Genomic DNA, 16,047 nt, shown 5'->3' on the forward strand with positions numbered 1-16,047 from the left:
GCCCCCAGTGGTTTATCTGACCAAACTTTCATGAATGTATCTGTTTTAACAAGACCTTCCTCTCCAGCAGCCCATTCTAAATGTAAATGTTAGCACCTGAACAAAGCTGACTGGAATAACTTATGAAAATTCTTTTCCAACTTTCCTTGGGGAAATTACTGTCTCTTATGTGGTGATGATTCTGTCTCTGCTAATTGAATAGCAGAGGTTGTTGTTTCAGGAATGCAAGCATTCAACCCTCTTCCTCCAAGACAGCCACTTCTTCAAGTCCATGGTTCAACCATTCCTGTTCTGAGTCCATTCCGGCAAGAGATAAGGCATATCAAACTTGGAAAAACTCTGCTTCCTCTGACTTCCAATGAGCATTTATCACTGCTAGATATCATTGCAAGTGCATCATTTGTGAGGCAGCATGTTCCTTTATTCAAAGGAAGTGTGATAATCTCTCCCATTCATCCACAGATAAATCATTCTGGTCTTTAGGTAATAGCACCACTACAAACTTCTCTTGCTCTACCAGTCCTTCACTTATCCATTGTGATAGTACTATAGCTGTCTCTCCCAAAGACAAAGCAACTCTCTTTGGTTCTCATTTCTCCTTTAACTCTATTTTGGATGACTCTAATATTCCTTCACCCCTTTAGGCCCTCTTACTAATCTTATGCCCCTCACCTTAATCTCTTTTTGAAGTGTCCAAAAAGCACCTCTCTCTGGATACATGCAAGGCTTATGGATCTGACGGCATCCATCCCCATGAACTGAAAGAGTGTGCCTCTGAACTTGCACCTGTGACTGCTCGTTTGTTCCATTTCTGTTTAAAAACAGGAACTTTTCCTTCTTAGAAGCATGCGCTGGTACATTCCATTCCAAAAAGAGCAGCCATTTTAACACCTCTAACTTTTGTCCTGTTACTTTGACATCCACTATTTCCAAAGTCTTTGACTACTTTCTCAAGGATCATGTCCTCAGATTTCTTGAATATCATATCTTCCCTCTGATTATAATGGCTTACATAAGGTGAGGTCAACTGATGGTATTTTTTACTGTCTTACTAATGTCTGGGTACCATTCCTGAAAGATTCTAGAGAATCCTATGTAGTTACCCTTGATATATCCAAAGCTTATGTCAGGGTGTAGCAATGCGGTCTTAACTCTTAGTTCCATCTTTTGGCTTCCCTCCCTCACTATGTTTCTGTTTGACTAATCTATCTCTATGGTTGTTGACGGATCAGTCACTTCCCCTTTCTCCATCAACAGTGGTGACCCTCAAGGCTCTGTCCTGTCTCCTACACTTTTTATTCTTTATTCAAAGATTTCCTTTCTTCTACAAATAACCAAATGCACTCATATGCTGATGACACAACTCAGATCTACTCCTTCTTCTCCCATTCAATCTGCATCTCGCTTCACCACACCTTCCTCAATAAACTTGGACTTGGACAGAGCATCTAAGTGAGGTAGACTAAATTTGGTTAACTTTAATGTCTCCAAGACCCAATTTCTGCCCATAACTCTATCAAAGCTCCTCACACCTTTCTTCTCTTCTTTTCCCAATCTGTAATTCCACCTCTTGACTCCATGAACATACTTGGTATTACTATAACATCCACACTATCTTGGCAACCCCACATTAAAGAAGTAGCTAAGCGTACCTCTAAGAACCAGGAAGTCCCGTTCAAACATCAAAATTTCTTTTCTTCCAACTAGTTGCTCTATCATCACAAAGGATTGATCCATCCTTGTACATAGTTCTAGCTATGCATCCTAACTTGACAGAGTTGAAACAAAAGAAGGCCGACTTATCAATTCCCCTAGCCTAACTTCAAAACTTGACCCACTTGCTCTACATTGCAATGTCAGTTCATTTTCAGAGTCTTCTTTTGGTATTTCTTTGTTTTTTTTCTCTGGGAACCTGGCTGCTACACCATTGGCCAAGACATGCAATACTTGGCAAGCTGCTGTGTCATGCGATTACTGTATGGCAGCTGGCCATTCTGATAACTGTTTCTTTCCTTACACCTTGAAGCATTGGAACTCTCTACCCTCTTATGTCTTTTCCAATAACTATGGTCTGACACTTTTTAAAGAACAGATTTTTCACTTCCTCCAACATTCGTAAATACTTTTCCTTGTTTCTTCTTTTTCCCTTTCATTAACCTCTGTGACTAGAGCCTCCAATGTAAAAGAAAAAAAAAAGTTATTTGAGCTCTGTGGTACTTCATGGTATGGTGTGACGGTACGGTTGTTTGCATAGGAAAGAACAAGGATGTTACTGGTTACAGGAAGTGGTAGGTCATGAAGGAAGAGGTTAACTATAAGCACCCATGCTGAGATTTCATCAAAAATGGTAGAGCTATTTCCCAGCACTCACTGCAAGTTTTCTTGTTGAATTATTGTATTTCTCTCCACAGCAAACCCACCTGAGTATCTGTTTATCTGAGGTCCATCAAGGGGCTGACTTAAGGCACAAGTCGAATCTTCTTTTGAGTGTGTTTGTGATCACTTCAAACAAGTTACTTATTTCTCCTTGAAATACTTTACATGATCCTTCAATCTTTCTTTGCAAGACAATCACATTTTTGTCTGATATCTTTTTTCATATGTTCACAGGAATTATTCTCAACATAACAATTCTTTAAATTCCAAGCCTAGATGCATTCAGATTAGAACTTAACTATTTATGCCTGCTATCTGTTGTCATGCACAGTTCAAATTCTTAAAAGTTTCTTGTAATTCTGAATCCATTCAAACTTGGTTATGTCCACCTGTAAAACAGTTCAAGAGTAGCCAAAAGATAATGGAAGACAGAATGACACTTTAAGGGACTGCAGTGGGGAGGCTGCAAGTTTCTGAGGTGGTACAGTATTATTACATGATGGTGAACATAGTTTAAGAAATAGGGCTCCACAAGCACAGAACTCTCATACCATACTGCAGAATGAGGCAACTTCACACATTTATTATTCAAACTACTGCCAGTACACTACATCAGAAAACTTAACAACCAAATCATTCAGTGATATGAACATTTGTTTTCAGAAAAAAGAGAGAATGTTGGGGTGAAGATAGTGGTGAGAGTAAGTGAGCTTGGAAAGGAGACTTGTGTGAGGAAGTACCAGGAGAAACTGAGTGCAGAATGGAAAAAGGTGAGAGCAAAGGACATAAGGGGAGTGGGGGAGGAATGGGATGTATCTAAGGAAGCAGTGATAGCTTGCACAAAAGATGCTTGTGGCATGAAAAGCATGGGAGGTGGGCAGATTAGAAAGGGTAGTGAGTGGTGGGATGAAGAAGTAAGATTATTAGTGAAAGAGAAGAGAGAGGCACTTGGACAATTTTTGCAGGGAAATAGTGTAAATGAGTGGGAGATGTATAAAAGAAAGAGGCAGGAGGTCAAGAAAATGGTGCAAGAGGTGAAAATAAGGACAAATAAGAGTTGGGGTGAGAGAGTATCATTAAATTTTAGGGAGAATAAAAAGATGTTTTGGAAGGAGGTAAATAAAGTGCATAAGACAAGAGAACAAATAGGAACATTGGTGAAGGGGGCTAACAGGGAAGTAATAACAAATAGTGGTGATGTGATGAGGAGATGGAGTATTTTGAAGGTTTGTTGAATGTGTTAGATGATAGAGTGGCAGATGTAGGGTGTTTTGGTCGAGGTGGTGTGTGAAGTGAAAGGGTCAGGGAGAATGGTTTGGTAAACAGGGAAGAGTTAGTGAAAGCTTTGCGAAAGATGAAAGCTGGCAAGGCAGAGGTTTGGATGGTATAGCAGTGGAATTTATTAAAAAAGTGGGTGACTGTGTTGCTGACTAGTTGGTGAGGATATTCAATGTATATATGGCTCATGGTGAAGTACACGTGGATTGGCGGAATGCATGCATAGTGCCATTGTATAAAGGCAAAGGGGATAAAGGTGAGTGTTCAAATTACAGAGGTGTAAGTTTGTTGTGTATTTCTGGGAAATTATATGGGAGGATATTGATTGAGAGGGTGAAGGCATGTACAGAGCATCAGATTGGGGAAGAGCAATGTGGTTTCAAAAATGGTAGAGGATATGTGGATCAGGTGTTTGCTTTGAAGAATGTATGTGAGAAATACTTAGAAAAACAGATGGATTTGTATCTAGCATTTATGGATATGGAGAAGGCATATGATAGAGTTGATAGAGATGTTTATGGATCTGGAGAAGGCATATGATAGAGTTGATAGAGATGCTCTGTCAAAGATTTTTAGAGTATATGGTGTGGGAGGTAAGTTGCTAGAAGCAGTGAATAGTTTTTTATTGAGGATGTAAGGCATGTGTATGAGTAGAAAGAGAGGAAAGTGATTGGTTTCCAGTGAATGTCAGTTTGCGGCAGGGGTGCGTGGTCTCCATGGTTGTTTAATTTGGTTATGGATGGTGTTGCTAGGGAGGTGAATGCAAGAGTTTTGGAGAGAGGGGCAAGTATGCAGTCTGTTGTGGATGAGAGGGCTTGGGAAGTGAGTCAGGTGTTGTTTGCTGACGATACAGTGCTGGTGGCTGATTTGGGTGAAACTCTGCAAAAGTTGGTGATGAGTTTGGTAAAGTGTGTGAAAGAAGAAAGCTGAAAGTAAATGTGAATAAGAGCAAGGTTATTAGGTTCAGAAGGGTTGAGGGACGAGTCAATTGGGAGGTAAGTTTGAATGGAGAAAAACTGGAGGAAGTGAAGTGTTTTAGATATCTGGGAGCGGATTTGGCACCAGATGGAACCATGGAAGCGGAAGTGAGTCACAAGGTGGGGGAGAGAGTGAAGGTTCTCAGAGCACTGAAGAATATGTGGAAGGTGAGAACATTATCTCGGAAAGCAAATATGGGTATGTTCGAAGGAATAGTGATTCCAACAATATTATATGGTTGCGAGGTGTGGGCTATAGATAGGGTTGTGTGGAGGAGGGTGGATGTGTTGGAAATGAGATGTCTGAGGACACTATGTGGTGTGAAGTGGTTTGATTGAGTTAGTAATGAATGGGTAAGAGAGATGTGTGGTAATAAAAAGAGTGTGGTTGAGAGAGCAGAAGCGGGTGTATTGAAATGGTATGGTCACATGGGGAGAATGAGTGAGGAAAGATTGACAAAGAGGATATATGTGTTAGAGGTAGAGAGAACGAGAAGTGGAGACCAAATTGGAGGTGGAAGGATGGAGTGAAAAAGATTTTGAGCGATCAGGGCCTGAACATGCAGGAGGGTGAAAGGCATGCAAGGAATAGAGTGAATTGGAACAATGTAGTATACTGGGGTTGATGTGCTGTCAATGGATTGAACCAGGGCATGTGAAGTGCCTGAGGTAAACTATGGAAAGTTTTGTAGAGCCTAGATGTGGAAAGGGAACTGTGGTTTCGGTATTACACATGACAGCTAGCAACTGAGGGTGAATGAATGTGGCCTTTGTTTTCTTTTTCTAATGCTACCTTGCATGCATGTGGGGGGAGGGGGGTACCATTTCATGTGTAGCAGTGTGGTGATGGGAATGGCTGAGGGCAGCAAGTATGAATATGTACATGTGTAAATGTGTATTTGTCTGTGTATGTATATGTATGTATACATTGAAATGTATAGGTATGTATATGTGCGTGTGTGGGCATGTATGTATATACATGTGTATGTGGGTGGGTTGGGCCATTCTTTCATCTGTTTCCTTGTGCTACCTCGTTAACATGGGATACAGTGACAAAGTATAATAAATAGATAAAAATGAATATTACGAAAAACTAGAAGAGACAATACCTGAACAAGATTGAAGTCTTACCTAGCCCCCAAATACTACTGATTGCCTTCATTTCAAAATATTCAGAATATAATCCATGAATGAATGAAATATACATGAAAAAATAACTAAAAGAGACGGAACGCTCATCTAGCACCCAAACACTTGTGAGTCCCTTTGGTCATAACTGCTAGATTTGAGTGTACCACCTGACTGGCCACATGAACTTGCATGTTTCACATGCATTCTATGAAGTAATGGGATAACAATTTACAAAAATCAAATCTTAGAAGTGAGTTAAATAACAGCATTAATGTACAACAACTTTAACTCCCCTAATCAAACTAAAAATCTCAAAAGTGAACAATATCTCAATAAAATTCAACAAGAGATCATAAAAAGACACTAAGCAAGAAACATGCTAGAAAATATGTGATTAAGTACCTCTACAGTAGAAGAGCAATGGATAAATGAATCATGTTGAGTAATAAAAACATGCTAGGAATTATGAGATTAAGTACTTCTACATTGGAAGAGCATTAGATGAATATAATATTCTGAGTAATAAGACTGTGAATGCTGGCAATGTACAGAAATATAAATGGTTGGATAGCCAAATTAAAATTAAGAGATGGAGGCCTCATGAGTGTAGGACTCCCTCCCTGCACTGAACAATATGATACTCTCACATAAGACACACACACATCATTACCCCAGATCATAAAAAAAACACTGATCTTAAGTATTTGGAATACACTTCATTGTTATCACTCATCTATGAAGTTGTTATGAATCAATTTTGATTTCTACAAAACAAACCTTCACACGCACATTTCTCTACAATGTACAGTTATAGGCTGCAGTTTACAGGAGGCTGGAATAATAGCAAAACTTACATTTCAAGATGATGCCTGTTGAAAGCAGTAAATGACACCTGCCTGACAAAGCACTGGAAAGCAGTCCCAGCCTGGTACAGCATTAAAACAGTGTGTCCTAGGAGCACCATGTTAAACAGGAACAGTAATGCCACAATACCATAAAAATAGGTTAAACGTTCAAGACCATCTGTAGAGAAAATACAGATTTAGTACTTATTCTCATATAAGTACAGTATATCAAAACAATGGATATATATTAAACTTTACACTATTCTTATATATGAAAAGAGTAGGATTAATCATAACAGGCTGAGGTGAAAAATCATGAAGAGGTGCTTTTTCTCCTTTCATGGCAAATCCAGGCTACAGTATATTGATGTTTGGCACACATGCAAGGAATCTGGTTCAAGGTGTTATACTAAAACTCTGACTTACAATTTCTGAGAAAAAAAAAGCAGAATGCATATTCATATCAACAGAAGGCTTGTCTATGAGATGTAAAGAAAAATGAAGGGAATGTGTGCTTGAGAGGGTTGCATGCATGATAGAGTGTCCAGAAATTTGTTAGGATAAGGATGAACAAAGGAAATTGAATATAGCCACCCTACTGAACAGTGGGAGTATGTGCACTGGATACAAAGACAAGAGATATCTCAAGTTCTGTAAAAGATGCTAGCAATGTTCATAGTGGTAGCTTTACAAATCAAAAGAGACCAAAAGGCGGCAACACCGTCATGCATAGTATCTAATCAGATAACATCACTAGCCAAAAGAGTTTACCACAACTATACTCTACTGACTGCAATAGGAAACAAATACTGGAACTGTCAAGTACATGGTCTCAGTACTTTATTTTGTTTTTTATACCTGCTTGCCTATGACACCTCAGCAAAGCAGTGTTAGGTACAGGTATCAGTTTTCAAAAAAAAAAATCACATTTAGCTCCTTTTCTTCCTACTTTTTGAAAGTGATGAAAGACAAATGAAGGATTTCCAGTCCCCAACTCTTGTCCCTCTTAACTGCCTGATTGCTATGATACAGATACATGGGTAGTATCTTCTTTCTTCTCTTTTGTAATACTTACCATGGTACATTGGTCAAGGTACTTCTAATCAAACACTTAACAGCCCAAAAATAATTGCTATACTCTGGGAAAACTTCTGGTAGCTACAGCAGTCAGTTATACAATTTCATTTTGCAAACAGAACCCAGTTTGGCCATAAATAAAAACATTCATTCACTGTAAAGTTATGACATCCATTCCCCCTAAAATATGAAACTAACAGTATATAGTAAAATAATGTGTTTACAGGCATTTGTACCTTTTTTCACTATCAAGAAAATTACTGACTCTGTGCTGTGTTATAGAAATACAGAATAATTCAAATACAGCAAACAGAAAATACATATCCTTGAAACTATATATAAGTTCAGTAAAATAATTTGTTCTTCTGTTTTACATTCAGTGTATTACATAAAACATTGTACTCCTGAATATTATTGACGTACTCTACAAATCTAATCTCACAGGTGTATTCATAACTCATCCAGACCTTGCTTTAGTTATGAATGAGCCTCCTGAAGTTACCATCCAGCATAAACTTGCTTCAGGTCTCTCCCTGCTTATTTTCAAACTCACTTTGGCTTGGAAAACTGATGTTACCCTCTCATTGATCTTCAAATGTTCTACCATGTTCCTGAATCACAACTTGCCCAGAGCTCATTTATCCTGAAGCCTGCTGTGTTTTCACTCATATCATCTTCATCCCACTCTTGTATGATTACTTTCCTTAGAGTTCCCTGCTGTGACATCTTTACACTTCTAAATCTCATTTGATCAACATGTCTCCTGACAACTTTATCATCACACAGTTCTATCTTATATGAGAGAGATCATTACTTCCAATACAACTCCTGGTACCCAACAACCTCCCCTACTACTATACACAAACACTTCATCATTTACCCTACCCTAGATTCCCTCAAAGGTCTGCCCTTATCATGATATTTCTTTTGTTCTACTTGTTTCCTTTTCATCCTTTTTTAACCTTTGGTCTCAGTAGGTCAAGGGGTCCTTGTAGATTTCTACCTATTAGCAAATCTGCTGGGGCACTCCCAGTTACAGACTGTGGTGAACATCCGTATCTGAATAAGAATCTAGACAACCTTCTTTTGATACATGCTTTTCTCATTTTTGAACGTTTAAACAGCTCTTTCGGCCATTCAATTAGAGCTAGGGTGAAAAGGAGTACAAGTAACATGATCACTCCCAGTTTTCTGCATAAACTGACCAAATTCATAACTAGTAAACTGGCTTCCAATACCACTAGCTACCATTAAGGGCAGCCCACGAGTGGTGAAAATATCCCTTAAGTCAGCAATGGTTGCAAGTGCTGATGTATTATTCATGATTCTTACCTCTAACCATTCTGAGTAGGCATCAATGAGGACCAAATACATTCTTTTTTTTTTTTTTTTTACCGCTGTCTCCCGCGTTTGCTAGGTAACGCAAGGAAACAGACGAAAGAAATGGCCCAACCCACCCCCATACACCCCCATATGTACATACACGTCCACACACGCAAATATATATACCTATACATCTCAATGTACACATATATATACACACACAGAGACATACATATATACCCATGCACACAATTCACACTGTCTGCCTTTATTCATTTCCATCGCCACCTCGCCACACATGGAATACCATCCTCCTCCCCCCTCATGTGTGCGAGGTAGCACTAGGAAAAGACAACAAAGGCCCCATTCGTTCACACTCAGTCTCTAGCTGTCATGCAATAATGCCCGAAATCACAGCTCCCTTTCCACATCCAGGCCCCAAACAACTTTCCATGGTTTACCCCAGACACTTCACATGCCCTGATTCAATCCACTGACAGCACGTCAACCCCGGTATACCACATCGATCCAATTCACTCTATTCCTTGCCCTCCTTTCACCCTCCTGCATGTTCAGGCCCTGATCACACAAAATCTTTTTCACTCCATCTTTCCACCTCCAATTTGGTCTCCCACCTCTCCTCATTCCCTCCACCTCCAACACATATATCCTCTTGGTCCATCTTTCCTCACTCTTTCTCTCCATGTGCCTAAACCATTTCAAAACACCCTCTTCTGCTCTCTCAACCACACTCTTTTTATTTCCACACATCTCTCTTACCCTTACATTACTTACTCGATCAAACCACCTCACACCACACATTGTCCTCAAACATCTCATTTCCAGCACATCCACCCTCCTGCACACAACTCTATCCATAGCCCATGCCTCGCAACCATACAACATTGTTGGAACCACTATTCCTTCAAACATACCCATTTTTGCTTTCCGAGATAATGTTCTCGACTTCCACACATTCTTCAAGGCTACCAGGATTTTCGCCCCCTCCCCCACCCTATGATCCACTTCCGCTTCCATGGTTCCATCCGCTGCCAGATCCACTCCCAGATATCTAAAACACTTTACTTCCTCCAGTTTTTCTCCATTCAAACTTACCTCCCAATTGACTTGACCCTCAACCCTACTGTACCTAATAACCTTGCTCTTATTCACATTTACTCTTAACTTTCTTCTTTCACACACTTTACCAAACTCAGTCACCAGCTTCTGCAGTTTCTCACATGAATCAGCCACCAGCGCTGTGTCATCAGCGAACAACAACTGACTCACTTCAAAAGCTCTCTCATCCACAACAGACTTCATACTTGCCCCTCTTTCCAAAACTCTTGCATTCACCTCCCTAACAACCCCATCCATAAACAAATTAAACAACCATGGAGACATCACACACCCCTGCCGCAAACCTACATTCACTGAGAACCAATCACTTTCCTCTCTTCCTACCCGTACACATGCCTTACATCCTCGATAAAAACTTTTCACTGCTTCTAACAACTTGCCTCCCACACCATATATTCTTAATACTTTCCACAGAGCATCTCTATCAACTCTTATCATATGCCTTCTCCAGATCCATAAATGCTACATACAAATCCATTTGCTTTTCTAAGTATTTCCCACATACATTCTTCAAAGCAAACACCTGATCCACACATCCTCTACCACTTCTGAAACCACACTGCTCTTCCCCAATCTGATGCTCTGTACATGCCTTCACCCTCTCAATCAATACCCTCCCATATAATTTACCAGGAATACTCAACAAACTTATCCCCTTTGCCTTTGTACAATGGCACTATGCACGCATTCTGCCAATCCTCAGGCACCTCACCATGAGTCATACATACATTAAATAACCTTACCAACCAGTCAACAATACAGTCACCCCCTTTTTTGAGAAATTCCACTGCAATACCATCCAAACCTGCTGCCTTGCCGGCTTTCATCTTCCGCAAAGCTTTTACTACCTCTTCTCTGTTTACCAAATCATTTTCCCTAACCCTCGCACTTTGCACACCACCTCGACCAAAACACCCTATATCTGCCACTCTATCATCAAACACATTCAACAAACCTTCAAAATACTCACTCCATCTCCTTCTCACATCACCACTACTTGTTATCACCTCCCCACTTGCGCCCTTCATATGCCCTATAAACAATCCTCTAAGATCTACATGAACTCTCTCCCTTGGCTTATTGGGGTGTGGTCACACATGATGGGATGCAACACAGGGTTTATTTCTGTTTTCTTCACATATCTAACAAGTTTCTATAATTTGTTCAATATCCCTATCTAAACTAAGCCACCATACATATAATGTGGTAATCCTTTCATTGCAGGGATCCTTGATGAGCCTCATGCAGTTCTCATAATACACTTTGCTGTCCTGCTGGAGTAACCACTACCCTGTTCCCCCATTATGCAACCTCTAACTATACCAAGTTCATCTCTACACCCATAAAATGTTGAAACATATAACGTAGGAATCCCTTTCAATGCAGAGATCCTTGATGAGCCTCATGCAGCTCTTGTAATACACTTTGCTGTCCTGCTGGAGTAACCACTACCCTGTTCCCCCCATTATGTAACCTCTAACTGTACCAAGTTCATCTCTACACCCATAAAATGACAAACTCTGGAAGCTGAGCAGCTCCTCCATTTCTTAACCTCTATCTTAACTAAGTTCATCTCTACACCCATAAAATGACTTAAACTCTGGAAGCTGAGAAGCTTTTGACCAATCATTCTTGATAAAAGAACAAACTTTAGCATCTACAGGATCATGTGCTGTCCAAATGATGTGTTTAGCTACAACTGGTGAATCTTCAGTGTACTCTAACATCAATATGGTATCTGTGGGGAGTGCAACTGATGCTAGTTTCTCTGCCAATGGTAACCTCCTCAATAGGTTAGCACTTGCATTGTCATGATCATTTCTAAATTTCACTGGTAATCATTAGCAGCAAATGAGATGGCCCAATGTTTTATTCTTGCACTAGCCTTGTGTTCAGGTAAAAGTGAAACTATGGGTCTGTGTTCTATGACTATTGTGAATGATCTATACACATAGTTATGAAAATGGTGCACCCAAAACACTATTCTTAAAACCTTCCTGTAAATTTGTGCATAATTTTTTTTTCAGCAGCAAGCAGCATGTGTGAAGCAGAAGCTAAAAGTTGTTTTGAGCCATTTTCATTTTGGTGTGCTAGCACTTCCCCTACATCATGCAGTGATGCATCATATGACAAAACAAGTAGCCCATCCGCATCACACCCCCTTCTTTAATAACATACACGATGGCACAAGCAATGAAGAGAGGTTAATGAGAAATTTACCATGAAAATTTATACCTCCTAAGAATGATTCCAAAGTCTGTGCATTTGTTGGCCTGGGTGCTTCCACAAATGCTTTTCCTTTTTTCTAATACATGAATGCCCTGTGCATCAATTTTGTGTCCCAAATAATTTACACCATTTTGGAAAGACTTACATTCTTCAACAGGCAACCTCAAACCTTTTCAGTTAATCTCTTGACCACCTTGGTCAAGTTTGCTCTATGTTCTGCTTCAGAGCTTCCAGTGATCAAAATATCATCTAAAAATACAACAGTGTGTGAAATATCTCTCAATAAATTACATTTTTGCTTGAAAAATTTTTGGTTCACCCTTGATCTCATAAGGTAATCTGTTATACCTGAGCAACCATCTATGTGTGTTTATCACACAATACTTCTTTAACTCTTCATCCAATAACATCTGTTGATAAGCACTACTTAAGTTCAATTCTGAGAATGACTTATCACCAACCAAACTAGTCATTAACTCATTAACTTTGGAACTGGGAAAGTGTCTATCTCAGCTATCTGGTTTACCATCACTTTAAATTTAAGTCTTCTTAAATTCTAACTTGTGAGGATGGCTTGGAAACAACCACTTATGCAATAGCCCATTTTGAGCTTTCAAATGGTGAGTGTTCCATTTGTCACTAACTTATTGAATTCTATGTCTGTGGCCACTCACAGAGAAAAAAGCACTGTGCAAGCTTTCAAAAATTTTGGCTTTACACAATTCCCGTAAATTTTGGCCTTCCCTCCAATGTATGTGCCCAACCCTTCCTCAAATACACCAGCATTCTTCATTTTTAAATCCTTCACACTTTTCCATTGCTATTCAAGCGTTCTAGTACATTAAACACTAAATTTTTCCGATCAATCTGGAGTGTTTGTAACCAGTTCCTACCTAACAAATTTTGTCCATCATCTTCTACTACTGCTAACAGCAACTCATAATCTAGACCATGGTGAGGGATAAGTGCTTTCATGATGCTTTTAACTCTCAATCTTTCTTCTGTGTATGACTTCAATATCACATTATCTTTCATTAGCTTCTCTTGTAATATAAACATGTACATGTACATAAAACTTGCAGTATTTATCCAAATTTACCTCTTGCCCTTCAATATCTAGTCTACACATATACAGCTGAACACTTCCCTATTGTATCTCACTTGTTTCCACTACTAAAATATAGTACTGAAAAGAATTCAAAATAATCTTCTTTACCTTTCTCAATAGCATCATTATTTTCTAATCCTTCTTCCTGGTTTTCTATGGTTTCCACCTGATATATTTTACCTCCTCTCGGTTTTCCTTCTTCCCCTCTTGGTGCTGTTCTCCTTCCTTTTGGTGAAGGCACTCAGTTGGATGTGTTGTTTGGAGAAGGCTTGAAACTGCTGCTAAGGAATACCCATCCATCCCTCCTAGTCTCCGTCCAGTCCTGTCGCTGAGACTGCTGACATTTACAAGAGAAATGGCCTGCTTGTTGGCAGTTGTAGCATAGCAACAGCCATCTGGATGATAAACTTCACTGCATCTCCAACAGGGTGTGCCTTGTGTCACTGCATCCAGGGATGATGGCTGTTTCAGTCTGACATATCCTCTTGTGTTGTCTCTACTGCCAGTGCTAAATCATAGATTTTCTTGCACAACAGAGTCTCATCAGTCTTGGGCTCCAATGCCAGTAGTTTTGCTTGAGTCTGTTCATTGCTGATACCTACAACCAACTGGTCTTGCAATATTTGAGCATGCAGGTCTGTCATCAAAGAACTGATATTGCAGTTCTCCGTTAGTTCTTTCAAGGTAGTCATATACTCAGCATCACTCTCCTGGTTGCCTGATTCTTTTATGGAATTTTAATTTTGCTATTGTGTCTGACAGCTTTGGCTCATGACGTTTAGATAAAACTTCACATGGGTCTTCAAAAGTCAATGCTCCAGGACGTTTAGGCTGCTGCAAACTTCTAAGCAACTTAAATGTCTTTGGTACTACCATTGCTATCAATACATTTTCCTCCTTAGCTGCATCATCTATATCATTCAAGAAGAAATAATGTTGCCGACACTCTTTATACTCAGTCTAGGATTCAATGTCAGGATCAAATTCACTTATGTTACCAATAAGAGACTCTGTTACTGTTTGTAGTAAATCAGCTGTAGAAAACACTTGACAATGCCAAACAGTGATATTTGTTGACACCTTTTTTCACTTTTCAACAACTTTCATAAATTTCCCACACTAATTGCATGCAGTTTTATCCTCATCATCACTTTATGTAATATTTAGTGTAGCATACTGGTCAGGATAGTTCCAATCAAATACTCAATAATCCAAAAATAATTGCTCTACTCCGGGAAAACTTCCAGTAGATACAGCAGTCAGTTATACAGTTATGTTTTGTAAAAAGAACCCAGTTGGGCCATAAAGAAAAGCATTCATTCCCTATGATGCCTATCCTAAAGGATAATGATATATCAATTAACCCTTACAGTACTTAGAAACCTCATATGGGAAATCAACTAGGAAGACAAAGCTGAACAAATATATGGTTCTCAGTGAATGTAGGTTTGCGGCAGGGGTGTGTGATGTCTCCATGGTTGTTTAATTTGTTTATGGATGGGGTTGTAAGGGAGGTAAATGCAAGAGTCCTGGAAAGAGGGGCAAGTATGAAGTCTGTTGGGGATGAGAGAGCTTGGGAAGTGAGTCAGTTGTTGTTCGCTGATGATACAGCGCTGGTGGCTGATTCATGTGAGAAACTGCAGAAGCTGGTGACTGAGTTTGGTAAAGTGTGTGGAAGAAGAAAGTTGGGAGTAAATGTGAATAAGAGCAAGGTTATTAGGTACAGTAGGGGTGAGGGTCAAGTCAATTGGGAGGTGAGTTTGAATGGAGAAAAACTGGAGGAAGTGAAGTGTTTTAGATATCTGGGAGTGGATCTGTCAGCGGATGGAACCATGAAAGCGGAAGTGGATCATAGGGTGGGGGAGGGGGCGAAAATTTTGGGAGCCTTGAAAAATGTGTGGAAGTCGAGAACACTATCTCGGAAAGCAAAAATGGGTATGTTTGAGGGAATAGTGGTTCCAACAATGTTGTATGGTTGCGAGGCGTGGGCTATGGATAGAGATGTGCGCAGGAGGATGGATGTGCTGGAAATGAGATGTTTGAGGACAATGTGTGGTGTGAGGTGGTTTGATCGAGTAAGTAACGTAAGGGTAAGAGAGATGTGTGGAAATAAAAAGAGCGTGGTTGAGAGAGCAGAAGAGGGTGTTTTGAAATGGTTTGGGCACATGGAGAGAATGAGTGAGGAGAGATTGACCAAGAGGATATATGTGTCGGAGGTGGAGGGAACGAGGAGAAGAGGGAGACCAAATTGGAGGTGGAAAGATGGAGTGAAAAAGATTTTGTGTGATCGGGGCCTGAACATGCAGGAGGGTGAAAGGAGGGCAAGAAATAGAGTGAATTGGAGTCATGTGGTATACAGGGGTTGACGTGCTGTCAGTGGATTGAAGCAAGGCATGTGAAGCGTCTGGGGTAAACCATGGAAAGCTGTGTAGGTATGTATATTTGCGTGTGTGGACGTGTGTATGTACATGTGTATGGGGGGGGGTTGGGCCATTTCTTTCGTCTGTTTCCTTGCGCTACCTCGCAAACGCGGGAGACAGCGACAAAGTATAAAAAAAAAAAA

General features: G+C 39.9%; 1 protein-coding gene across 1 annotated transcript in view; it reads right to left on the reverse strand.

Annotated features, from left to right (window-relative positions):
- Window positions 1-16,047, reverse strand: part of LOC139753853 (probable G-protein coupled receptor Mth-like 3) — a 111,109-nt gene that overhangs the window by 16,724 nt on the left and 78,338 nt on the right. The window contains exon 7 of the mRNA XM_071670790.1: window positions 6,617-6,785. Coding sequence (XP_071526891.1) covers window positions 6,617-6,785 — 169 coding nt within the window. The remainder of the gene's footprint in view (window positions 1-6,616; window positions 6,786-16,047) is intronic.

The sequence above is a fragment of the Panulirus ornatus genome, chromosome 15 (assembly GCF_036320965.1).
Source record: "Panulirus ornatus isolate Po-2019 chromosome 15, ASM3632096v1, whole genome shotgun sequence".
Classification (NCBI taxonomy): Eukaryota; Metazoa; Arthropoda; class Malacostraca; order Decapoda; family Palinuridae; genus Panulirus; species Panulirus ornatus.